At 45.0% G+C, this 26,714-nt stretch overlaps 2 protein-coding genes across 4 annotated transcripts; both read left to right on the top strand.

The window, feature by feature from the left end:
* Window positions 1-101: 101 nt before the first annotated feature.
* On the top strand, window positions 102-14,061 carry LOC112043684 (WD repeat-containing protein on Y chromosome-like). Of its 2 annotated transcripts, XM_052883578.1 has the most exons (18): window positions 102-961; window positions 1,696-1,899; window positions 1,998-2,109; window positions 2,363-2,520; window positions 2,785-2,961; window positions 3,832-4,011; window positions 4,715-4,948; window positions 5,513-5,765; window positions 6,636-6,772; window positions 7,380-7,468; window positions 7,995-8,189; window positions 9,753-9,875; window positions 10,387-10,556; window positions 11,310-11,521; window positions 11,660-11,841; window positions 12,274-12,415; window positions 13,109-13,306; window positions 13,837-14,061. In XM_052883578.1, exons 1-18 carry the CDS (start codon window positions 704-706, stop codon window positions 13,978-13,980), a joined length of 3,168 nt encoding a protein of 1,055 aa, XP_052739538.1. In that variant the 5' UTR covers window positions 102-703; the 3' UTR covers window positions 13,981-14,061. The 2 variants fall into 2 exon arrangements, with proteins under 2 accessions (XP_052739538.1, XP_052739537.1); XM_052883577.1 differs by lacking the exon at window positions 102-961 and having other exon boundaries at window positions 1,889-2,109; window positions 13,065-13,306.
* Window positions 14,062-14,921: 860 nt separating this feature from the next.
* Window positions 14,922-26,586, top strand: LOC112043668 (U4/U6.U5 tri-snRNP-associated protein 1). 2 transcript variants are annotated; one of them, XM_024079180.2, is made up of 12 exons: window positions 14,922-15,218; window positions 18,440-18,548; window positions 19,358-19,497; window positions 19,808-20,046; window positions 20,147-20,395; window positions 20,624-20,824; window positions 21,180-21,308; window positions 22,028-22,115; window positions 23,432-23,565; window positions 24,025-24,186; window positions 24,825-25,319; window positions 26,326-26,586. In XM_024079180.2, exons 1-12 carry the CDS (start codon window positions 15,080-15,082, stop codon window positions 26,449-26,451), a joined length of 2,211 nt encoding a protein of 736 aa, XP_023934948.1. In that variant the 5' UTR covers window positions 14,922-15,079; the 3' UTR covers window positions 26,452-26,586. The 2 variants fall into 2 exon arrangements, with proteins under 2 accessions (XP_023934948.1, XP_052739540.1); XM_052883580.1 differs by lacking the exons at window positions 14,922-15,218; window positions 18,440-18,548 and adding an exon at window positions 18,887-19,032.
* The last annotated feature ends 128 nt before the right edge of the window (window positions 26,587-26,714 follow it).

The following is a 26,714-nucleotide window of genomic DNA, read 5'->3' as shown; positions in this document are numbered from 1 at the left end:
TCTGGGTTCTAGCTTTTTTTAACGAAACCGTCACTTATTATACACTTTGGAAACCGTTGACACTTGTATATAACATTGAGTAATTCATCTGAGTATTACTTAGACCATTAATAACTGGACTTGGTTCGCACCCAAATTCACCAACAAAAAAGTCTGTAATTTTTTGAGGAGGACGAGCTTAGACCATTAATAACAATAGACAATTCTAATAATGGTCTAAGGAATATTAGAATGGCCAAGAAGACTACGTTCCACTTAGTTCCTATGGATCAGCAGGGTTATTATGTAACTCGGTGTACCATTCAAGTAATCAGTCACTACAATTTTCATCGTATTTTCGTTTTTCGCAATCATCTAACATTGTGTTTTCAACGAAATTACAACACAATTATGGTAATTTTACGAATATTTGTTTGTTTTTGAAAGAAACTGTCAAAGATAGAGCTCAGTGTATATTAATTTCATGTACCGAATCGTAAATCTTTGATTAATTTACTCCTTGAGTCAGTGCAATTTACTCTTTGGGTGAGTACCTACAGGTGGTTGACACCAAAGAGTAAATTAATATGTTGGGTTGACACTGCAGATGAGTAATAATTAAATTGACATTAATGGTTTGAACTTGTTTGTGTATTAATACAAAAATCGTTGAATTAATTGAATTTATAACTTTGACGAATCAGATAGAGATAGAGAAACAATAATGCCGAATGATAGTGATATTAAGTCAATCATGTGTATGTCCTCCCGGTCCGAGGGTAGCACAGTACCGCTGTCTCGTCTGCGCTGGCGGAACGCGCCCCTCCACGAAAGATGTTCCATGTCAGACATGGCAAAGATCAAAGAGGCCTTCCAACAGGCCTATCTGAATAAAATTCTGCCAGGGGTATTCAGAAGCTTATTGAGGACATTACTTAACGTGGAATATGACGACGAAGAGTTTAATATATTATTTATGAAGGTTACGGCACTGATAAATTTAAAAAGTTTTCATAATGACTTTATTGTTTATTTATACAATAGAACCCATTTGCCATCATTTTTCTTTCTCCTCTAGATAGAAATTCTTCGAATTCCGTAATAAATTTTTGCCTTACGGATAATGGAAGAGTCGGTGCTAATTGACTAGTTAGCGTTAGCCCAAGTCTTTCTATTAGGTGTTTGAAATGATTCGTTCAATTCAATCAACAATAAAATTCGGTTATTGTTGATTGAATTGAACGAATCATTTCAGCCGTATTCGTTATTTAAAACTTTTATGAAGTTGGATGAGATACATGGTGGTATTTTGCATACTTAGCGCCTTGAACGCGTATTTGATGGTAACCGCACCTTACGAGTTGGAAAACAGTCTTTCATGATCCTCAGTACGTTTGTGATTAATAACGAGGTCATTATTATCATCAACATCAGTCGTACAATGGTCAACTTCAGGGCAGCTCCGTATAGGACAAAAGATTCCAAGCTTCGCCATTGCCGTTATTATCCGCATTGAAATGTTTGAATCTGTAACGAGCCTTATCGGATGTACGTAGGTAATAAAACTTAACCGCGGGCTGGGTACGAAGATCTGACGTGGTCTTTATTTTTGAGGTACTTGGGTGTAACGCCATTCATCTCCCGTAAGGAAAAAAAATAGTAATTGCGACTTCAATCCAAGAGCTATACGCGGTACTGACATATTATGCTCCACAGATAAATACATCCCGCACGGGTGAGATAGACTGGGACGAGCTCGTTTCAAATTTGCTTCTCGGATACTTCGCCAACGATCCTGAGAACCAGCGTGCCACGCTGCAGCTGCCCATCATGGGGCTGCCCACACTCATGCGCTCACAGCATCGCCAGCCCGTGTCGAGGATATGTTTCTGTCCAGACGTCGCTAAGGAAAGGACCTTTGTTTTAGTTAAGACAAGCTGCTACTATATACCTACTATTATTTGGTGTCGAGGACATCCAGGCACAACATATAATCTTATCGAGGTTTTCAACTCCAGGATCGGAGCACTGATCCATTGCAAGGAAATTACATGACGGTTAGCCGCGACGGCACGATCAACTGGTGGTCTCTCGAGATGTCGCTCTTGCGGACAGCGTACTCCTCCAGCCGTAAGTTTTACTTGATATTATTTTAATACCATCAAGGATGCAAAATTCGATAGCATTCTTTATTATTTTCGGTTAGTAGAATTTTAAATAGCGACGCTACTAGAGTTAGGTAATCTCCGTTCCAAACGAACTTTTCAAAGGCAATAACAATAATGGCGTCCGATATTTGTCACTGTACCTAAATAGTGATGTAAAACATAATTCATAGTCGTACTCGTTACTAGCGCCAAGATACCTCTGATATACTTTCCAGCTCACTTAAAGGTCCGCACCACGTGGGTGACGGACATGGTGTGCCTGCCGGACGTCAACATCGTGGTGACGAGCTCCACGGAGCGCGACCTGCGCTTCTACGACTGCACCGCCAAAACCTTCACCCTCAAGATTGTCATAACCAGTTGGGAATATATGGTGAGACGAGATGCTACTTATCCATACGTCTTTCTATGCGCGTACTTTCCATTCCCGTATTTCCACGGCATGACACCGTGAGATTCTGCTAGTCTTCATAAATATTATTTATCAATCAATGCTCAACAAATTTTGATTTTAAGTTGACGAAAGCTTAGATCCTGATATTGCTGTATTAATTAGGTGGAATGAAACAGTCCTTTTTGACAATAATTAGCATCTAATGTATTTAAATACCTAAGTTAAGGTACATTGGATTTTCAGATATGCACAATGCACTATCACTTCTACAAAGATCCGAACGAGCAATCGATCTTGATCTGCGGCGACGCGGCCGGCTCGGTGCGGGCGCTGACGTTCTCGCCCGTTGAGCGCGGCCCCTTCCGCAACAAGCCCGGCCGCGCGCTCTTACAGCTGAGGCACGTTGATCTGCAAAAGCGGGTTGGTAATCATTAACTCAAGAGTAAAACTTCTATATCTCTCCCTCTCAACGTCCGTTTGCCTTCCAGATTACACTTTTCGTAATGCATTCACCAGCTTACTCCCCAAGTCATGCGCGCGTAACGTAGTAAAAATAAATCAACCGACTCCCAACACAAAAATTAATACCCATAACTTCATCTTCATCACCAAACCCCTAATGCAGTCATAACCTATTTACGTGGAAAGTTCTCATGAATACAAATTTATCGAGCCCAAACACAAGGTAGTTACTGTGAACCCTCGAAGAGTTGCCTTAACTGTCCTTCGTCTTCATCATCTAATGCAGTCACAATCCATCTAGGTGGTAAGTTCTCACCAATACAAATTAATCAAGCCCAAACAAAAAGCAACTTCTGTAAATCATTGATAAGATTCTAGACCTTCTTGAAATTGTAGTGCATAAAAATACCTAATGAAAAAATTAACAAACGCAATAGTTCTCTCTATGATTTTCGGAAGTTCCGCTTGATTTCTCCAGGATGCCATCGTCAGATCCTGACATGAAGAAAATCGAACCACCCTGAAAGTAAACCCATTTGAATGGTCCACTAGAGAGCCTCTCTCTCTCTGCATAGATTGGCTTTAGAAGGGATTTGGAGCTTAATGGAGCTACGTCAATATGGTTTGAGGAGCATTGGTTGATATTGTATAAATAATGGTAACATGTTCCGATGACTGATTTCCGAGACTCGGGAACGTAATACCACCGACTTCTCTACTCCAGCTGGTACTAGTTCAAGATTTGACAGCTTAAATCGGATATGCTAGCCACTGGACCAGGCAATGGACGAGTCAAATCTAGTCCACAATAATAGTTATGTCCTCCAGCCGCGCCTGTTGCCAGAGTTGAAGCTGACAGAGATGCCGCGCGTGCACAGCGACTGGGTGCGCCAGGTGTCGTTCTACGCGTCGCTGCACTGCGTCGTGTCGTGCTCCACGTGCGCCGACGCGCTGCTCATGTGCGACCTGGCCGCGTCTAAGACACACAACCTGTTCCGGGTGGACAAGGTCGTAACCTTATACGACGTGTAACGTGGACGTGTATGTAGTGCACGGCATATGCTGAGCTGTACACCCTTTCTTTTTAAGGGTTACAGAAAGACATGCTGTCATAAGGATAGGGTATTTATTGACTGTCTGAAAATTATTTTCTTTCTTTCTTTCTATTTTCTAGATAATAGGGGTAAAAATAAATAAAACGAGGTCAATAACGTCGAAGTAAAATACCCACCTGGTGTCAAGCGATGCGATGCACAGAGCGGCAGTAGTTACTTAAGATGACGGGGTTCTTATGTATATTTTTATTACTATTCTTGTAGAAATAAATATGGACTTCCTACTCTCTTGCTGATAATGTAACTTTACATTCGTGGGAGAAATTATAAAATCGGAACAAAATGTAGGTGTGAAAGATGAGGGGATCGATGTCTTCCACATAATTGATGTACTCGGGGGAATTTTGGGATTTAGTTTACCTTAACATTATTTTCACCACAACTGAGACAAATGACTTCATCTAATGACAAGTAAGTAGGAGATAAAACGTATATACTTTTTGTATGAGGTTTATTATGAAACGGTGTAGTCTACCAAAGAAATAAGAGTACCTAAGTGCATAGTACGCTTAAAAATTATATCCTACTCTTTACAGTAGGATAAAAATGTAAGTAAAATGGTGTTTTTAAGGACGAGAAGATTTGTCGCTGTGCAGGGCATCCAATGTTTCGTGTTCGACGAGGAGGCGCACGTGCTGGCGACGGGCGGGCCCGACTGCACGGTGCGCGTGTGGAACCCCTTCGTGCCCAGCAAGGCCAGCGTGACGCTGCACGGCCACCACGCGGGCATTACGGCGCTGGTGCTGCAGAGCAACGGCCAGATCGTGTACTCGCTAGCCCGCGACCGCACCATCAAGGTGTGGGACGTTCAGGGACAGGTGTGCGTGCAGGTGAGAGGTATCTGTCACTTTGACAAATGGTGCTGCAGGTTCTGGTCTTGTAGCCGTGTCATGGCACGTCGATATTCTTTTTAAAACCGTGATTGATTCTAAAAACTAAAAACATGTATGGGAATAAAAGATCCGATCGTTAACTTGATCACGTGACAAATGTCATTCCCATGTATTTTTTAATTTTCGAAGGTCATAAGGTTTCTTAACGATAAATCGTAATTTTCATTTATTTATTTATTTATGCACTTGGGCTTTGGTATTATTTTAGGCTACTCACGCTGGGGCGTGGATTCCCCGTACTCACTGTCACTGGTCTTGAGCAAGTACCTGGAGCCAAACAAAAAACGCTTTTTTTTCTCTCAAAAAGTCAGATGCCCAAGATTGGGCAAAGTGAGCGAGATTCTCCCGGAAAGCGAACCCCACGTAGTGGGACTACGCTAGGAAGAATTGGTTTAGGTGTGAAAGTGTAACACATAAACAAACACATTCGTGTTTATAATGTTAGTTAGGTAACATAACTTGTTTGGGCAATACAAGCCAACCTGACGTACACATGGCCAGACGTACATCGACGTCCCGTCGCAAATCGGCGAGCGCACGCCGATCTCCGCGGTGTACAACCCCGCCACGCGCGAGTTCATCCTCGCCGCCATCAAGCTGGCGGTGCTGGTGCTGGACGAGCAGCTCAACCCGCAGCACACGGACGGCTTCACGCACTCGCGCGCCGTCGCCAGGGTACTCTACAACCCGCTGTTCAAGGTGGTCATCACGTGCGGCATGGACAGCATCATCATCAACTGGGACCCTGTCACAGGTCATTATTACATTACTATGTGTATCAGATTTAGGTAGGTACTTGTTGACAAAAACAAATTATGTACTGGGCGCCAACTAATTAGATTCCGTCGGTCCTGTACTGCCACTGTAGCCAAGTGGCCCGTCGAACCTCCTTCTACGATCGCTAACGCTTCGAAAACTAGAAAAATGTATGGGAATGACATTTGCTATCGACAGGTCACGTGATCAAGATCTGTTATTCTCATACATTTTTCTAGTTTTCGAAGCGTTAGCGATCGTAGAAAGAGAATCGATGTGCCATTTGGCTACAGGGGCTGATCAGTTTGCACCCAGTTATCAGTTTGATGTTGTCCGTTATATATTACAGTAAGCATTTACATCGCATTTGGGACATCGCACCTTCGGATGTAGGGTAAGGGGTTTGAGTATCTTTGACATAGGGATGGACTACCTGCTGATTTGCAGGGCGATGGTAAAATGTTGACGGTGGTGCGCGCTCAAATAGCTCCTGCGCATAAACTCTCCGAAATGTATTATGTGAAATACCCAAATGTTACCAACTTTCTGGCGATGATCAACACGTTGAAATTTTGTCAGAAGGGTTGAGTCTTCGCCAATTCAGTCCTGGCTCGGTGACCAAAGTGTTCAAAGCAGCCAACTGTAGGTATTCTTGGGAGAGCTGACTGCAATACTCCATACACGACGGAAATTGAGTTCGACAATTGGTGTGGCGTGAAGGACTGTTCACCTTAATAAGGTGAACAGTCTGTACTACGCTTTTTTGCTTCCTCAGCAATACCTCAGAATTTGTCAGCAATACATTTTTGTCTGTATCGTAGCGGATAGACTAGAGGCGAGTCTAAATCAGTGGAATATATGCCTGCAGGCAAGCGCAACCTGCTGGTCCGCGACGCGCACACGCGGCTGCTGCACGGCGAGCTGATCCCCGTGGAGATCACCTCCGCCTGCTTCGACCCCGGCCACCAGCTGCTGCTCACCGGCGCCCGGAACGGTACCCTCAAGGTTACCGTATGATTCAATATACTATATAATTATAGCAAAATCCGCGTAGTTCCCGTTTCCGTGTATAAAATATAGCCAATGATATTTTCTGATAATGTACTTACGGTGAAAGAATTTTTCAAATCTGTCCAGTAATTTTCGAGTTTATTCATTACATAAAAATACAAATCTTAAACAGTGTAGATTAGTACAATACATATCGCAATCTATTAGAAAGTACGCAAGCGTAGCTTGTGTTATGAACTTATGGGTAAGGATATTAGGTCCGTATTAGAATCCGTTAACTAATAAATATATCCCGGCAAGTAAGTTGAACTAAAATGGCGGTCATCGTACATAGATGTCAAATAATTGAAAATTACGCGATTGTATATTTACTGCAACATAATGCTAAGGTTACTCGCCTTACGTCGCTAACTATCTAAATATACCTAAACCACGCAGACACAGCAAAACATCCATTTTCATCACACAAATATATTTTACAGTTGTAAGAATTAAACTCATACGGCCTTGAATGCGTAAGGCATGGTCACCCACTGCAAGTATCGTTAATCTCTATTTAAAGCAAATCAAGCAGAGAATTTAATAGAAAATTCCTTTCTAGGTGTGGAACTTCAACACTGGCGTATGCCTTAGAAACTTGGCAATAGAGCATATGTGTGAAGTTACCAATTGTTTTTGGGTTGAAGGAAGGTTAGGTACATTCATTTTCTATGTAGTGATTAGGTACATTATATTCTAAACACCGTTAAATAAAATATAGAAAGTCTGTAATATCACCGGCCCACGCCAGACAAGTGACTCTCAGTGAATCTCACTCTCATAAACAGAAAATAATGCATTAATTGTAAAGTCTTCTAGAAGTGAAAGTATTACGTACAATTGTCAGAAAGCGATGACGACGCGGTCATTCATCATAAATTGAATAATGATGTAGTACACATATACAAACTACTTTCTCCATTATAATCATCATTTTTAGCCTATTTCACTAGAGGGCCTCCAGCCTTAAGGAGAGAAGATATGGGGCTTAGTCCGAACACGCCGCTCCTAAGCGGGTTGGTGGGCATACGGTGGTAATTTTAAATTAATTACCGATTACAGTCAGATGTTAATAATAATGGCACTTTAGGTAATTTCTTTAGATATCATAATGAACAACAACTAACGAACGAACGAGTTGTACCGATCATCAGCAGTAAATTGTTCCCGGCGGCAGGATCCTAGCGGTGGGCTGGAACCGCCACGTGACCGAGTTCGAGGACACGGGCACCAGCTCCAGCGGCAAGGCGTGGGAGACGCGCCACTCGGACGACGTGCTGGCGGCGGCCGCGCGCACGCCGCTCAGCCTCGCCACCGCCTCCTACAACTCGGAGCTCATCTTCTGGAAGTTGGAGACTGGCCAGCCGTACAGGCTAGTGTGCTGCTGTACTCTCTGTAGGCCTAACGTGCGACTCACGATATATTCTCTCGTGAAAACAAAATTACATATTGTCGACCAATAGCGAATCTGAAATATTGATCTCTGTTTCGTTCCGATCAGTGCCGATTATGGAAACTTGGTGCTCTAAGCAATCTTATCCTATGGGCCAATGTAGGTATATTTAGGTGAACTACAAAAAAGTAATGAAAAAAACGCGGGGATCTTGAATTTGGTTATATGCTTTCGTATATGTATGGTATGGTTGTATAAGGTATGTAAGTTTTTTTGTCGGTCACCTTTGTCACCCGCGGCCCCTAAACGGGATGTCCTAAGCAATTGCATATATAATTTATAGGCTAACCCAGGATTGGTTCTGATAGAACGAAAGAGAAAAGGGGTTTCCGGCTCTGCCGCCATTGATTGACATAGAAAAATTTTTAATAAAAAAAATACAACCGACTTCAAAACCTAAAAACGTACCCACTTAACTAAAAAGCGAAAAATAATATCATAATATGTTCTACCTGCTGATCAGTATGAAGGCGGTGCTAAGCCGGTGATGTATTAATCCAAGCCATGTGAGAATATTTTATAGATTTAGATTTTGCAGACAGTGTTGTTGCATGTGGTCCGAAAAGTGTGGTCAGAAATGGCTTAAAATAAGACAACACCGGCTAAGCACCGCCTTCATACTGATCATACTGATCAGCAGGTTATACCGTTACCGTATACCGTTTCAAACAAAAAAAGAATTTTTGAAATCGGTCCAGGCGTCTTTGAGTAATCGGTGTACATACACACATAAAAAAAAAAATTCCGACCGAATTGAGAACCTCCTCCTTTTTGAAGTCGGTTAAAAAGACATATCCATTTTCTCTTTCGTCATATCGTGAGTTGCATGTTAAGCCTACTGGGTTGTATTTTGTCTGTTTATGTCTATCAATGTTTTGCGTTCTGCGTTCTGCGCCGCATTACAGCTTAGCACTGTGTATGCACGTTTAATAACACATTCACAGCGACCGGGCTACTCTTGTCTACGCGATCTCTAGCTTTGGTGATTGCGTCCAAAACAGAAACTATGCTATCTGAACACTTACTTATTAGGTTTTTATTATAACTCCGACCTGCCCTTTTTCGGTCAAGTCGAGCCTGCCTTTGCGTTACTTCTACAAACATTGGTGATGTTTAACATTCTATATTTAACTCTTAATCTCGTACAATCGTATGCAATCGTATGCCGTGGGCATCTGCCCCTACACGCAGGAGGCACTAACGAGGAGGAAAGCCGCCCCCCGTCCGTGTTGGACTGCACCTAATAATAATTCACACAACTTAAACATCACTTAGAATGTAACAAGCATTACCAACCACCATAGAGGTTTGCTGTGTCACTGGTATAACAGGCACGCAATCAGATTTAGGATGCAACCTTTTGGAACTGGGACGCTCGCGGTCATAGCCAACTCGCATTATTGTTAGAACGAATTTTTGTCGAAGTTAACTTTTTTTTATTTCTCATCGCGCGCGGATTTTCACTGCCTTGTCGCTCGGCAGACGCTTCTCCTGCACGGAGCCCATGCTGCGCATCAAGCTGCAGTACAGCAAGCGTGCCGCCTCGCCGCCGGCCGCGGCGTCCGGCACCGCCCGCCGCAGCACCTCCTCCATGATGCGCCCAAGGTCAAGTGAAGCCCATTATAATGTGAATTAGTGTACAAGAAATGTTTTGTCTGGTCCAGTTGTTACTGGTTGTAAAATATGAGTTTTTAAAAAGTAAGCAATGAAATACAAAGAAAAAGACTACAACCCTAAATTAATTTTGAATTGAATTTTTGACTCAACTTAACCTAATCTACCTGGAACAGCTTCACAGCAAACTAAAGCGCTGAAATTGATAGGACAAGATGGAGAACTCCACACCACCCTAACGCGAAGCAAGTTTGGCTTTTTTGTTTAATGTAGAAAGGAGCCCTAAACTAATATTGGAAGGGTTTTACGTAAAAGAGCATATCCGGCCGCCAAGAAAAGACGACAATGATAAGACGATACTGGGCTAGGGCCTAGATTATCCGCAGCTAATAGAAGCGACTAAAAGTAGGAAGGCCTTTGACACATTGACCGCGATTGATTCGGTTGAAGGACGGGACACCACGATGGTCGTTGTCAATCTTAAACGGAACTTCATCGCCAGCGTGTCCGTGGGCGGCGGGCGCGAGTCGCTGCGGGCGGCGGCCGCGGTACAGAAGGCGCGCGCGCGCCGCGTGTCCACGGTGACGCTGCCGCCGCGCGCGCAGCACATGCGCCAGCTGGCCGTGCACGCCATGCTCTTCCTCACCGCCCGACCCTGCCACATGCGCGTCGGTAATTTTACCTTAAAACTATCAGTAAAGCTAACCTGCGACCAACGACATATCTAGTGAAGAGAAATAGACAAATGTTAACCAATAGCGGCGCAACCGGAAATACCACTTTCTCTTTCACTGCATTGGGACGAAAGAGATGAAACTGGAATAACTCTGCCGCCATTGGTCGACATTTTGTCTATTTCTCTTTTAAGAGATTATATTGTTGGTCGCATACTAGGCCTACTACAGGACTTTAGACTCCTAATGTCCTGATAGTATAATGTATTTTTTTTCTGAATATGTAAGTGCCGTAGGCTCCTTATGGGACCTCAGCGGCGTCACCGAGGGGTTTGGGCGAGCGCAGAAGCATCGCTTGATGGGACCCGAAGGCAGAAGCAGAGTAGATGGGCGGAACGACTCTCTGAGGGCGTCTCCTCTGAGACTCGGACCTCGGCTTAGAGGGCCGTTCGGGAAGAGTGTTTTGGCCTGAGTGTATCAGTCTGGGCGGCCCCGAGATCGTGAGTTAAAAAGCCCACGTCTGGGTGACGTCAGATATCGGGGACCTCGTCTTCGCCGGCGAAGACGCTGATGTAGCTTGTGTTTGCGTTGCTTGTCGAAGCATTGTCGTTAGTTATGTCATCGTCAGGATCGTAAAGGACGTTTTTGGGCGTCTAGATCTAGAATCAGCGGCGGCAAAACATCAATAAATCAATCAAAATGAAATAGAAGGTCAAATCTTCTCCGCTGATACCACCGAACTGTGTTGCAGCGTCCCTCGTGGTGAGTCTGGAGAACGGACAGGTGCAGTGCTGGTCGGACCACCCGGCCGGCGGCATTCAGGGCGCCTTCCAGGGGATTCACACCGTCGGCGACTACGTGTCCGCCTTCGCCTCGGACGTGGACAACGACTACCTGTTCACGGGCACCACCGCGGGGTATATCAAGGTGTGGCTCATGAAGAACTACCTCCGAAATGAAAAGGTGAGGACAAACTGAATACGGCACGTATCCACAAGTCTTAAGTACCGAAAAATTAAATTCTCGCAATGGTGAACGACTGACGGGCTGACTGTGAAGGAGTTGGCATCGTCGCGCATGTTGAGCGTATGCTGTGTGCAGGTGCACGTGAACATGCCGCTCCTGCGGCTGACGTTCCCGTTCCTGTGGCGCGACCGCATCGAGGGCCGCGCCAAGCGCTGCGTGCGCGACCAGCCGCTGCCGCTGCTGCTCAACAGCTACCGCGCGCACCTGCGCTGCGTCACCACGCTCGCCTACCTCGACGACCTGCGGCTCGTGCTCAGGTTCCTTCAGAGACATTACCACCGACCAGCGCCTGCGCTGCGTCACCACGCTCGCCTACCTCGACGACTTGCGGCTCGTGCTCAGGTTCCTTCAGAGACATTACCACCGACCAGCGCCTGCGCTGCTTCACCACGTTCGCATAGCTGGACGACCTGCGGCTTGTGCTCAGGTTCCGTCAGAGACATTGCCACCAGCGTGCCACCAGTGCCACCGACCAGCGCTTACACTGCACTACACTGTGCTGGTTGCGTGCGTGAAAGGGATATTTACAAAGTCGATTTTAGTCACCCGTTACATGCGACTTATTGTCGCATGTAATTATATCTAACGATATTGCGACGTAGTTGAATTGTCATGTACACGGTCGATTTTTGCGGTGCGGCGAAAATCGTCCTGTGTGAAACCCGTATAACGCGTGACATGTCCCGCAGCGGCTCGTCGGACTACAGCGTGCGCGTATGGCGGCTGTCGGGCGAGTACCTGCACACGCTGGGAAGCTTCGTGCCGTGGAGCCTGGACGTGACGCGCTTCCCGCCCGACGTCAGGAAGGTTGCCAGCTTCACCACCTTCAAGGTTAGTACACGTGAAAAGGTTGCTGATGGGCGTCCACAGCTGTACATAGACTTGGCGGCGGCGGCGGGGTCGCCATTGCAGCACCTTGGGTCGCCAATGTCCACCGGCTCTTTGAACTATGTGCCCTGCCCATTCGACCCATGCCACTTCGGCTTCGAAACTCGATGACCTTGGTTCTTTTGCGGATATCCTCATTACTAATTCGAAGTGAAACTCACAAGCATACGAGTAGCTCGCTCCGTCGGTCGCCCGATTTAACTGAGCCTTCTTATGAGGCCCATAGTTATAAACCACCTCTCAGATCATCACAGTAGGGAATCATGGGCAACAAGTAGTGTTAGAATTGGACTTACATAAAGATTTAATAAGAGGGAATTGTGAAAAACTGAATTTCACGCGGACGAATTGGCGGTAGGTGTCCACTGTCGGATCCAATCTTTATAATGTTTCCGAACATCGTGCGTTAAGCTGCGCAATACAAGATTTTCGTGGGGACACCCGCATCTATTTCGGAGCCGTCGGTTACGGATTGCATCCGACAATACAATTTCGTGAAGAAATTTAAACCGCCGATTACTCTTATTGTAGTCAATCTTTTGCGGGTTTCGGGTAGTCCAATTATCTAAGTGTACACCTTTTTTCGGAATAGCTATGTATTGAAGGCTCCCCCGACCATGACCCGATGCTGCGCAGGTGTGGCGCGGCGGCTGGGTGTCGCGCTTCGTGCCGGGGCAGGTGGCGCCGGACCTGCTGCGCGACATCACGCCGCTGGAACTGCGCACGCGCACGTTCGGCGCGCCCGCCGCCGAGCCGCTGCTGGGCCGCCACCTGGCGCTGCCGCAGCGCCCCGAGCCGCAGGCGCCACCTAAGCTCGACGACTCGCTGCCCACCGTGCGTGTCTTTTTGTATAGCCGGTGGCTTATTGGTTGCTTTCGTAACTGTAATACCTAATGAGGGGCATTGAATTTGTTTGAAATTTGAAACGGAAATAGATTAAAACCTAGATTTTATATTACTCTAGGTTTTAATCATACCCGTTAAAGACATCCCGGAAAAATCCATGATTCAAGCGGGAAAACTGAATTTTACGCGGACGACTTGGTGGTAGGTGTTCACTGTTATACTGTACCACTGTCCAATACACAATTCATGACCTACACTAGACACATTACACATTTATATCGCCCGTCAGCTGGGGTCAACCAACCCAGATCAACTCACGACATTTCGACCGTATGTATTCATTGCCTATCAATCCAATTCTTTAAAGGCTTTCGTTTCGCGGTGTAGCTGTATTACGAATGCCCGGCTGCTCACTCTGATCAGTTGATGGGTCCCTGATACATTCGCGTGGAAACCGGAGGTATGCCCATACAGGGACCATGAGGCAGTCACTCACTGTACATTTGTTCCGGATGCAGATACCGCTGTACACGCACCTGCGCATGGCGTCGACGCAACCGGTGCGCCGCCCACCCACGCCCGAGCTGGTGCGCGCCACGCGCATTCGCCGCGAGCAGCACCGCACCGCGCCGCGCACGCACTTTGAAGAGAGCGAAGAGTGACCTAGTTGAGGGGGGGAGGGGGGAGGTCTTCCAGTACAGTGTTGTTATATTATTATTTTATAATTATAATTAGCTTCTCTGTCTGCGGATTTTTATTCAGATCCTTCCTGTGTTCAGTTGTAAAACTTATGTGGCATCGATGAAATCGGTACAATAAACATAATTTAATATTGTAGCATTTTTTTTAAGTTAGGTGAGATAGTAATCTATGTGTAGCACACGATTAATCTCGCTCCAAAAAAAATATTTATTTAACGACTTGCATCTACCCCACTGTACGCTAAACGTTACAATTAGTGCCACCCAAGTGCTCGACGAAGAACGGACGTTCACAGTGCCTTTTCAAGCCTTAAATGTAAATATGTATTTGATTTTTATGTTACTAGACATTTTTTATTTCATCGCCGTGGATAGGTAGGGGTAGGTATAACTATATTTGAATATAATCTCTTTTTTGAATTTATATCTTCTTAATAAGCACTCGATAGAATGCTATTTCTGTTTTGTTTGTTTGTGAAGTGCTTATTACTTCGAATAAGATTAATAATAGATATTTGTTATTTTATATTTTTGCCTTGATTTTCATTGCTGTGCTTTCATTGCCATGGCTTCCGTGGCTAAAATTTATTTATGGCAATGAAAAAAAATTCATTATAAACTACTGTTTGATATTAGTGAAAATTTTAAAATACTTATTTTAACTCCTAAATTATATAGTTGTGTGTAGTGTACGGACACAGAATATACATAATGGTGTTAAATGTTTTCGATGTGCGAGTTTAACTCGTCCCAATGTCCCCCGTCGTAAAAAATTACGGACTTTTTAGTTGGTGAATTTGGGTGCGAAACAGGTCCATTCCTTTTAATGGTCTAAGGATCTAATAAGTCTATGCATTCGATTCGGATCGGACCAATTAGACATTTTTAATCTGTGAATTTGACGTTTGTTTGTGTGTCTGTGGTGATGATTACACGTTTTGCAATTACGCGTATTTTTATTTAGCAACATAATTGTAATATTATTAGAATTGAGAATTCTCAGTGTAAATAGAAGTAGTTTCCCTAAAACTATATAGGCAGGAAGTTAAATAAACCCAAGATGGGGTCTAAAAAACATAAAAAGGAATCTAAAAAGAAGAAGCACAGGAGTAGGTCACGATCGCCTTTGGACGGTGAAGAGCGTGAACGCAAAAGGCACAGGAAGCACAAAGATCGCAAAAAAGATCGTTCTCCAGACGGTTAGTAGCCTCTTCTTCTATAATTACTATACGCCGAACACTTGATGATCTTCATTTTTACGTAACCTGAAAAATCTGATAGATTTATCATGGCATTCATTGGTAATTATCTAATATTGGCGATGTTGTGGTGCCAATTCTCGAGTACGAATACGTGTATATGAAGGTCATCGCAAGTGTAGGCGTATTAACAAGTTGACAAAGATAATGGCATTTTCTGCTCATTATTTCAGAGTGGTGGCATTCGAGATAAACCGCATCCCGAGTGCTGCTCCCGAGAGGTTGGTATTATTTACACGGTAAATAGACCTGCAGTCGCTAGGAATTATTATAATATTAATGAAAAGCCAAGAAGGTACAGTATGCACCAAATTTCAAGTCACTCTGATTTCGCAACATGAAGAACTGGTAACTGGTAAAGGTATTTTAAACCTACTGGGCTGTGCATCAGAGCAGACAAGAAATTTGACACATGCTATATTGTACACACTGTACTGAAATAGTAATAAGAGTATTTGTGGTCTTTTGCTTACGATCCTTATTAAGACCTTACCAATGTGAGATAAGCAGTAAAATTTAATTGTTTCTAAGTTTTAGAGTCTATATTACTTAATTAGAATTTCATGATTTAGGGTTTGTCATTTTTATATCATCAGTATGTTATATACTAAAACACAAGTGAAAAACAAATAGTTTATATTTAAGTGTATTTACTGGTTCACCTATTTTCTGAAAAATATTATTGTATATCACAATTTTATAGGTATCCATAGTATATGTATTTTATCCCCTTATTCTCACGGGACTGGGCACTATGTGGATGAAACTGTGTCTGCTAGTAATTTAATATAGTCATTTTAATTAACAATGATTTGTGATTTAAAATTGAATTTTGATACTTTTGTTAAAATAGAGAAAACTAGAATTTTTTATACCACTGTCAGTCTGCCAAATTATTTTTAACTAGTAATCTCCCATGGCTTCGCCTTGTATACTTTGAGTTCTTGAAATCTTTTGTGCTGTCCAATGCAAAAATTCAGCCCTTATTCTGGTTACCATTCCATGTGGGCATGATTTGTAAAGTTATTAGGATTAATTAGCTAAGTTTCCTGTTGTAATCTTTTTCTATATAACAAAAAATTTAAAATTGTGAAAATCCCCCAAAGGTCATGAATATATATTCTTTACAAGTTAGCCCTTGACTACAATCTCACCTGATGGTAAGTGATGATGCAGTCTAAGATGGAAGCGGCCTAACTTGTTAAGAGTATGAAAATCCACAGCTCTTTCGGTTTCTACACGGCATCATACCAGAACAATAAATTGCTTGGCAGTATGTCTGTGCCGGTAGGGTGGTATCAAGCCACGGCCAAAGCCTCCCACCAGCCAGACCTGGACAAATTGAGAAAATCTCAATCTGCCCAGCCCGGGATTGTACCCAGGACCTCAGTTTTGTATATCCACCACGCATACCACTGTGCCACAGAGGCTGTGCTTTTTTTATATTAAACAAATGTGTGGTACATTTCATATAATTCATACCTGGAGAACCTGATATATCATTGATTTAACTACATATGTGTACTATAGTACCACTTTGTATAGAATACACATGTGTCCTGTTCTCATGGGACAACTGGTATGAAATAATGTAATGTTGAAAGAATTAAAATTAGAAAAAGTTAGACTACTGTTAGTCTCAGCACCTATTCAGTTTGATAAACAGAATCTTTCCTATATTTCATTATAATATTTATTCCTTATAGATATCAAATCTTGGGTTTTTACTTTTTTTTTTCTGTATAAGAAACTAATTAAAAAAATTTAATGGCTTTGATAGATTCCAAAATATAAATAAATAATTTCTTTAGATGAAAATTGGTGTATAGAACAACTTTTGGAAGATGCAACCCAAATTCTAGTTTCGAAATCCATGGGATAATATCTTTTAATTAAATATACATAGACATCATAATTCCAAATTTACAAATTGTGTTACTAGGTATTTTTAATAGGAATATTATTTAATAATGTTTCTTTATTACTTTGAAACATCTGTTATCATAATGATTATCAATTGTTAGTATTCCTGCCTGTTAACCTGTATTAGAGTTGCAGCAGGTCTAAGTTCCATAACAATAAAAATAATAATCATTATTTCTTTAGTTTATGTTAACATGAATTTTCAAAAAGCTTTGCATTTGAAAATTTGTAGTGATGTCACCAACTACATTGACTCATTACTTAATGTAGCTGGTTACATAAGTGTATTCATTTATTTATTTATTTGTTGAGAATACACTCAGTATAATTGCAAAAATCCATTCAACCATTTTGGCATACAACAATTTAGAAAGAAACAAGTAATTAAAAAATCTGTCCATAGCAATTAAATTAAATCAAATTGTGATGGTATGTTTAGAAATTAAATTTTAAATGTTAAATACAAAATACATATTTCACAAAAAACGTTAGCTGATATTTCACAAGTTTTAGAGATAGTGCCATGACAAGAGTGAAAGCTATTTTTTTTAATAATTGTCTCATGTATAAAATGAAAATTTAAAGCTTACATTTTTATTCAATGTTTGGTAAATGTAAGTTACTAAACATTAAAAATAATTTTTATATCAAGAGGTAGTCCTTTGAGAAGTTAGAATGTGTCAAAGCAAGCTAAAAATTACTCATAATATGAACCAGCATAAATATGAAATACCATTTGTTTGTGAGCATTATTTACTTGAATAAATAAACTGTAAAATTGTTGTCCAGTGGTCAACTAGCATTACTGCAGCCAAAACATCTCTTCTTTCTTTTTATTTTTCACAAGTGAGCCCTTGACTACAATCTCACCTGATGGTAAGTGATGATGCAATCTAAGAAGCGAGCTAACTTGTTAGGAGTTGTATGGAAATCCACACCCCTTTCGGTTTCTACACATCAAACTGGAACACTAAATTGGTTGGTGGTATGTCTTTATTAGTAGGGTGATAACTAACCACAGCCGAAGCCTCCCACCAGCCAGACCTGCTGTAAATTCACTGCGCATACCATTGTGCTATGGAAGCCGTCAAATTACGTAATCTCTACATTACTTGATAAAACAAATATTCTGTGCACCTTTACTTAAAGGTTTTATACAATAGTCGACTGTGATATGCAATAAGTAAGCTAAGTAGTGTCAGAGCAGACAGCACATAAAGCTCAGGTCGTTGTTGCAGTGGAGGAGGTGCCGGTGGACTCGCACCTGGTGAAGGACAACGGTGTGCGCTCGCGCAGCCTCACCGACAGCCCGCCGCGCGAGCCCCGCCCACGTGACGATGTCTACAGGTATGTGTGCAGTGCAGGAGGTGCCGGTGGACTCGCACCTGGTGAAGGACAACGGCGTGCGCTCGCGCAGCCTCACCGACAGCCCGCCGCGCGAGCCCCGCCCACGTGACGATGTCTACAGGTATGTGTGCAGTGCAGGAGGTGCCGGTGGACTCGCACCTGGTGAAGGACAACGGCGTGCGCTCGCGCAGCCTCACCGACAGCCCGCCGCGCGAGCCCCGCCCACGTGACGATGTCTACAGGTATGTGTGCAGTGCAGGAGGTGCCGGTGGACTCGCACCTGGTGAAGGACAACGGCGTGCGCTCGCGCAGCCTCACCGACAGCCCGCCGCGCGAGCCCCGCCCACGTGACGATGTCTACAGGTATGTGTGCAGTGCAGGAGGTGCCGGTGGACTCGCACCTGGTGAAGGACAACGGCGTGCGCTCGCGCAGCCTCACCGACAGCCCGCCGCGCGAGCCCCGCCCACGTGACGATGTCTACAGGTATGTGTGCAGTGCAGGAGGTGCCGGTGGACTCGCACCTGGTGAAGGACAACGGCGTGCGCTCGCGCAGCTTTTATAAATGATTCTTGAAAAAAGAATGTTACGAGCATATGATTAAAGAAACAGCATTACAGTGTACATTGATCTGTTTGTCTTGAGCATGCTGGGCTCTGCATGCTAGCAGTGTTGTTTATTGTGTCACAGCTATTTACATATTATGCTGTGGAAATATGATGTTATACTGAAACTAAGGCGTATACAGTGGTGATACATTTGTAACTCAAGTCAAATGCAGTGGTGTACAGCTTCACATTTGTGTCAACAGGGACAGTAGGAGCCAGGAGTCGAGCGAGGCGTCCGCGCCCGCGGGCGGCGCCGCGCACGAGAGCCTGTCTGTCGCGGAGACCAACAAGCTGCGAGCCAAGCTGGGGCTCAAGCCGCTCGAGGTGGCCGAGAAACAGGCTGGTCAGTAGAAGGCGTTATAAATGCCCTTTATATTGTTATACTTTGGTTTGAAGATTTAATTGACTGAGATTTCATGCTTTTAGGATTTTTTTCAGGGAAAGAGACAATGTTCTTAAATTCACACGTAAATCTCAATACTTTTAGACTGAAACTATTTCAATGGTTATTTTGTTGAATCTAGGAAATGTTATGGTTTTTTTGCTGAGAATAGATTAATAAATTTGTTAGTCATCATTCATAATAAACGCCTGCATAAGGTTTTCAATAAGTAGCATGTGTCTCATGAAGTCTCATCACACACTCGTTGCAGACGACGGCAAGATCAAAGACGACCTGGGCGAGTTCTACCACAAGCCGGCCGCCAACATCGCGCAGCAGCGCAAGGCGGACAAGCTGCGCGAGCGGCTCGACGAGCGGCGCGAGAAGCGGCTCATGGAGAGCAAGCTGCAGACCGCGCTGCTGGCCGACGAGTCGGACGGCGAGGACGCCAGCGCCTGGGTGCGCAAGTCGCGCGACCAGGAGAAACAGAAGCGGGAGGCTGCCAAGCGGGTACCCATTTGTGGCTTTGGAATATCATTATATATTTATTTGAGCTTGTTTTTGTTATGAAAAATCCAAGTACGATGTAATAGTTGGTATTGTGGCCCAGGCGGCGATGCTGGACGAGATGGACGCCGAGTTCGGCGTGGGCGCGCTGCTGGCGGACGAGCGGCGCAGCGAGCGCGCCGCCGCCTACGCGCCGCAGCACCTGCGCGGGCTGCGCGTGGCGCACGAGCTGGCGGCGCTGCCCGACGAGCGCGACACCGTGCTGACGCTGGCCGACAAGGAGCTGCTGGCCGACGACGCCGAGGACGTGCTCGTCAACGTCAATTTGCTGGACGACGACAAGTACAGGAAGGTGAGCCGCGTCTCCACTGCAGTACCGCGCCGCCACTCCACTGACAGTTCAGGGTCGACCTACTGCACGCCCCACCAATGAGCTTGTAGGTGACTTTGGTTCTCCTGTCAATCTCCTCATTTCTGATTCAACCACACAGATATTATGATTCCATCGGCCGCTGTGTGGCTCTGGGCCACAGTTAGCAGACACATACGTTTCTCTATGTACCTCCCGTGCTGTACGCAGAACATCGTGGAGCGCAAGAAGGCGCGCGCCGGCTACCAGGCGTACGACGAGGAGGCGGAGCTGCAGGCGGCGCTGGGGTTCGCGCGGCCCGTACTCGCCAAGTACGACGACGAGATCGACGCGGGCGCTGCCGGCCGCAGCAAGGGCTTCCGCATCGGCGACGACGACGCCATACAGGCGCAGCGCTTCCGGGACATGATGGTGAGTCATTGGTCCAGCGCTGACTACTTGAGGAACAAGAGCTATGTAAATATTACTGTTTATAGGATTTAGTGTACTTTGAAATGCAGCGGGAACTTTTCTCTTGTCTTCTATTCCAATTATTACACTTTATTTGTCACTTTAAACTGAACCCGAATCTGGGGTCACATACAGGTTTCCTAGTAAGTAGGTAGTCTGCGAGCAGTTCATCAGGAAGCTATCAGTGTGTCGGATTTCCCGTCGAATGAGCGAACGTATTTTCCAATACTAATAAAGAGTTGTCAGCAAAATCCCTGAACCCATGAAGATGTGTATAGCAGCATGGATCACGTAATACCTGTGCGTGTGCCCGCAGCGCGCCGAGCGGCTGGCGGGCGGGCCGGACCGGCGCCTGGAGTCGCTGGCGCTGCCCGAGCGCCGCATCGCCTCCGACTACTTGGACGAGCACGAGGTGCAGGCCAAGTTCAAGAAGTTCAAGAAGAAGGTTAGTGTTGCTCACTCACTAAATGTTACGTCTGGAAACATAAACAACTGCAAGGCATGAGACATCACGAGTTATACAAATTATTAATATTAAGTATAACAATGAAACTGAAACCTCATTAAGTATACCATGACATTTATATTCCTTATGTTAAGAGTATTAGGACTTGGACTGTTCTCTTGAATTATAAGAGACAAATCTGGGGGCTACGTCGAGACTAAATCTAGGAAGCCACCTGATGCAAAAATTATACATACATACCTACATCAAATTGTAATGTGGAATGATCCATCGGAGCCACAGTTTTATAGAATGCAGTAACCAACGATTATGTGATTGGTCAATTGTATTTTTATAACTGTCACATGTAACAAATATTATTTAAGAAATATATAAATATAGTTAGAACTGAAATTCCATTTTCTGACCACACCAATCAAGTCTTCCATTCCTATTTTACCAGATAAAAGAACAAGTTGTATTATTTACCAAGTTTTGTTAATTCTTTTATTTCTTTTGTCATGGTTGCAGAAAAAGTATCGTTTTTAGAGCACGTAATTAGCGATCGTAGCACTCGTACATTTGCAATTTGTCCCGGCACTTCACATGACAGTGGCATAAATATCTATTGTAAACTAAGCCTGCTTGACATACTCGTGATGGAATGAAGGATTGTCATATATCACAACATTAACGACGCATGTCCGTGTGTGGCGCAGGGCAAAATCCGCAAGAAGCCGAAGCAGGAGCCCATCGACGTGGACGAGCACGAGGCGGGCACCGCTCCGCTGCACACCGACGACACCGGTGCGTACTGCTACTTGGCTTACTGCCCTCGGCCCATCTACTTGTGCTGCAGCAGCGTTGAGGGGTTCCATATCATCTCGTCTGTAGGGAGTGAAGTCTGCTCCTGTGCTGCAGGAACCTTATATTAATGCCAACTAAGTGACAATTCCGACGCCCTTGAGCCATCGCATATTAACTTCAGAGTGAGAGCACACGATGCGTTACCGCTGCATCGAAAAGATTTCACCGTATCAGCGGGAACACGAACGGTGCGGCGCCGCAACGTTGTTATGTCGCAGCGGCGCCGCAGCATTGGACTGTCTGTAAATAAAGTAATGTTGTGACGCATAAACAATGGAGCGGCGCCGCTCCAACGTCGCAACGCATTCACCCCCCCGCCTCGTCTCGCTGATCGCAAGGACGTCGGAGCGCATCGTGTGACATGCCACAGATATTTCTATGTAAGATGACGCAGCGACACCGCTCCGGCGCCGCACCGCCGCCGCAACGCATCGTGTGCCCGCGCTCTCAGTCGCCTGCGGTTTCTCAATACGACTAGTCCTAAATAGATTGCTTAACTTGTAGTTCTTACTTTGGTTTATATCATTTTTAATAATAAATCAATAAACAGAGTCCCATGGCAAGCTATTCATCAACTCGCTAAGCCTCTCAGTACATTAGAAGTTTTCAGTCAGAAATATCTGTAGTGTAAACTTCTAATATAACTAGTCTCTATTTACACACTGTGGAATTTTCTTTGTCTTAAACCGAAAGCCGTACCCAATGTATATTATCCATTAGTGTAATAATATTAGAAAAAAAAACAAAGTACAATTTAAGGAGTTACGACTGTAACAAATTTTCAAAAATGGATTATTTTAAAAGATCCTGTATTTTCAAATTTCTACCAATGCGCCGCGATGCCCCTATGCAGCTCGTCGGTCCCTTTGAGGTCATTCATTTTAGCCTAAAGTTCAAGTTGTTGAACTTACTTACATAATTACCAAACAGGATGTGTAAATTTTTTTTTCGCTAGCGTGTAAATTAGCTCGTGTCATTTTTTTTAATATTGTTAAGGGGTTCCTTGTATTGGACTAATAAATGTCGGGGCGGCTTACAGACGGCGACACTAGCGCGGTGTATATATTCAGTCTTATGCGGACTACAAACCTGCAGTTTGATATGTATATTTGTTTTCTAATCGCATGAGAAGACTACAGCTCTCAGTCCTACAGTTCTACTTTTAACTGAACAGTTCAATGATACAGTTTTAACATCATATCTGTGCTCATATTAGCTATAGGGTCAGTTATATAGGCTGCTGATGGTTTGTGCAGACGTGAAGCCGGAGCAGTTCTGCGCGGCGCCGGCGGACGAGGACGACGCCGAGCTGGACACGGAGCTGCAGGCGGCGCTGGCGCGCGCGCGCCGGCTGCGCCAGGCGGAGCAGGCCGCCAGCAGGGTGCCCAAGGTCAGTGCTGCGGATGGTGTGTACAGCCGTGCAGCCGGAGCAGTTCTGTACGACGACGCGGAGCCGGACACGGAGCTGTAGGCTGCGGGTGTGGGAGGATCACCAGCAAAAACGCTATATTAGCTTAAAGACCTTGGCCTCACTACAACTGCAAAACATTCTGTATTAGAACAGGTATCCAAAGCTACTTTAGTAGGATCTTACAAAGTTTAGCTGGACAGGGAGAACAACACAAGCGAAGAAAGGTAGTGTTAAGCAATTTTAAAGGAGTTCCTTAACCCTACAGCTGTTAGTCACAAGTCAAGGCTCTGCTCAGAAATTTTCTCTTTGTCAAAATGGACCTTACGTCCGCAGTGTGACTCCATGGAATGCTAAGATATTCGTTTCTTCATTCTTACTACTGTTTTACCGATTTACCGTTGACCGTTAGCCGCAAGTCACCCGCTCGTCCGCCCCCAGGTGGAGGAGATCCTGCAGGTCAGCAAGGCGGAGCCGGCCGAGGAGGAGCCGGCGGAGGACAGCGCCATGGTGCTGGACGCCACGGCGGAGTTCTGCCGCACGCTGGGCGACATCCCCACCTACGGGCTGGCGGGCAACCGCGACCAGCGCGCGGAGATCATGGTGCGTGCTGCTCTCGGTGAAGGTTGAGCTGCGGAACAATGCGTGGGAAACGCTCTGCAGCACTCGGAGATTACTCCTCATTATATTATCACCTTTTTTCATTTTTCATCGTGAGAAATCTTTGATTCATCGCTTGACGACTGAGCCATGAGAATGTTTCGTAGCTAGCGGCACCTGTGCGTCAGGCTCTCCTCGAGTACTGCTGAAAGCGTGTAGAGAACACTAAAGCATCAACAACTCGAGAACTACGTCCAGTGGTCGTCGTCAAGCAAGTGAATGGCGGCCCTGAGCGAGCGCCTGTGTCTGGCTCTCCTGCGACGGATAGGATAACATGACTAAGCAAAGCTGTATCAACTAGCTATTATAACCCTTTTTTAATTTTTTTTTAACGTGGGGAAAACCTCATGGATACCTTCTCGCCACGGGGAGGCAAAAAGGTTATGTCGGACTTCAACCGACTAAAACCCCACGGTGTTCCGACTCGCCGCCTGATGACTGAGCCACGGGAACATTTCATAAACTACCGCAACCCAGCCAGCACCATTATCACCCTAATCCAACCCACGTTGGTAGCACTTTGTTGATCTAAAAATGATTAGTAATTTTTGAATAAGTAAATAGTAAAACGTGTTTTGTAGGACTTCGACCGCGAGGAGACGGACGCGGAGCCCGAGGCGGAGGCCGCGGCGGGCGCGTGGAGCCGCGTGGACGTGCACAGCGAGAGGCCGGCCGAGCTGGGCGCGGGCGGCGCGGGGCTGGAGGCCGAGCCCGCGCTGGGCGCCGGCGTGGCGGGCGCGCTGCGGCTGGCGCTCAGCAAGGGCTACCTGGAGCGCGCGGGGGCGCCGCCGCGGCCCGCGCGCGCGCCGCCCGCGCTGGCCGCGCACTACAGCATCGAGGACAAGGCGCACGAGGACGACAAGCACGGGCGGCGCGAGCGCGGCTACGCGGGCCCGCTCAGCGACTTCCGCGAGAAGACCAACTTCCGGCCCAGCATCAAGCTGGAGTACGTGGACGACGACGGTCGCCCGCTGTGCGCCAAGGAGGCCTTCCGCTACCTGTCGCACAAGTTCCACGGCAAGGGGCCCGGCAAGAACAAGCAGGAGAAGCGCATCAAGAAGGCGCAGCAGGAGGGGGTGAGTGCAGGGACAGTGACACGCAGGCCCACGTGCTCCAGCACGTCACTGACAAATCTTTTATCTATACGCAGAGTAACCAGAGTGAGTCTTTACAAACTGCGTGCTGAAGCCGGCGAAACCCATAAAAAAAACAAAACTCATGCGTCTCCTTGACATTCGCACATACAAATTTTTTTTCGTAAATTGTATTTCAAAATTTAACACTAACAACAATTACGTAAATTAATTTAATATTCAATAAAAATACTCCATGCTACTTCTTTAGTTTTTGTAAACAGTTTTTAAAACATTTAAAAACAAGACGCCATTTTTCTTAAATAATATTGAAAATTACTGATGCGCTTCGTGTCGTACTGACTCAAGAATGTATTAGTTTTTGAATTTCGTATTTGTGACGAGTACGACGCCGTCGTGTTCCGTGCGTGCCATTTGCATATTATTGATCAATCTATATATCTATATGTATTGATATTATAAAGAGGTAATGTCTAATGTATACTGTGTTGTAGAAGTTGTTTCTGGATCTCCTGAACAGATTTAGAAAATTCTTTTACCACTAGAAAGTCACGTTATTTGTGAGTATCATACACTATCTCTGTATTGGCACAATCACAGGAACGAGAACTACGGGGGTAACTTTCACTGATAGATGTAAAATGTTACTGAGAGTAAATTAATGATTGCCCAGTAGGTCTGGCATATAGACCAGAGATAAACTGGTTTGCTGCACTTCTTTTATCGTTTTATAAATTTCTACTTGTTATTCGAAGACATTCGTTTCCAAGTCTCACGTTAGACGGTAGGCCTAACATCTGACCAACGACTTATCACGTGAACATTTACAAACAAATATTGGTTCAAATATCACTATCTCTTTCATTGTGTTTGGACAAAAGAGATGGGAATTGGTCGACATTTGTCTAGTTCGCGAGATATGTCATTGGTCGCATGCTAGGCCTGCAGCTGTGAATGTGTGCAGTAACACGTGTCTCCTCTGTGGCAGCTGATGAAGAAGATGAGCTCGACGGACACGCCGCTCAACACGCTGCACATGCTGCAGCAGAAGCAGAAGGAGACGCACTCGCCCTTCGTCGTGCTCAGCGGCGCCAAGCGCGAGCCGGCCAACTAGCGCCTGCCCCCCGTCCCCCGTCCCCCCGTCCCCACCAGCCACCGCACGCCGATCAGCATGTCGCGTCGACCCACCCTTCACATTCACATGATTCGATTGACGTCACATAATTGTTACCACAACAGTATGCAGTAAATCCCTATACAAGGATTCTCAAACAATTTTGGGCTAAATACCCCTTTTCAAAATGAGTAAAAATTACTACACAGTGAAACATTTCTTTGTCGCAGGCCGATTGGTGTGCCTTACACTGTTCTAACTTA

The sequence above is a fragment of the Bicyclus anynana genome, chromosome 9 (genome assembly GCF_947172395.1).
Source record: "Bicyclus anynana chromosome 9, ilBicAnyn1.1, whole genome shotgun sequence".
NCBI lineage: Eukaryota > Metazoa > Arthropoda > Insecta > Lepidoptera > Nymphalidae > Bicyclus > Bicyclus anynana.
Note: the sequence above shows the minus strand (reverse complement) of the source record. Positions and strands in the feature narration are given on the sequence as shown.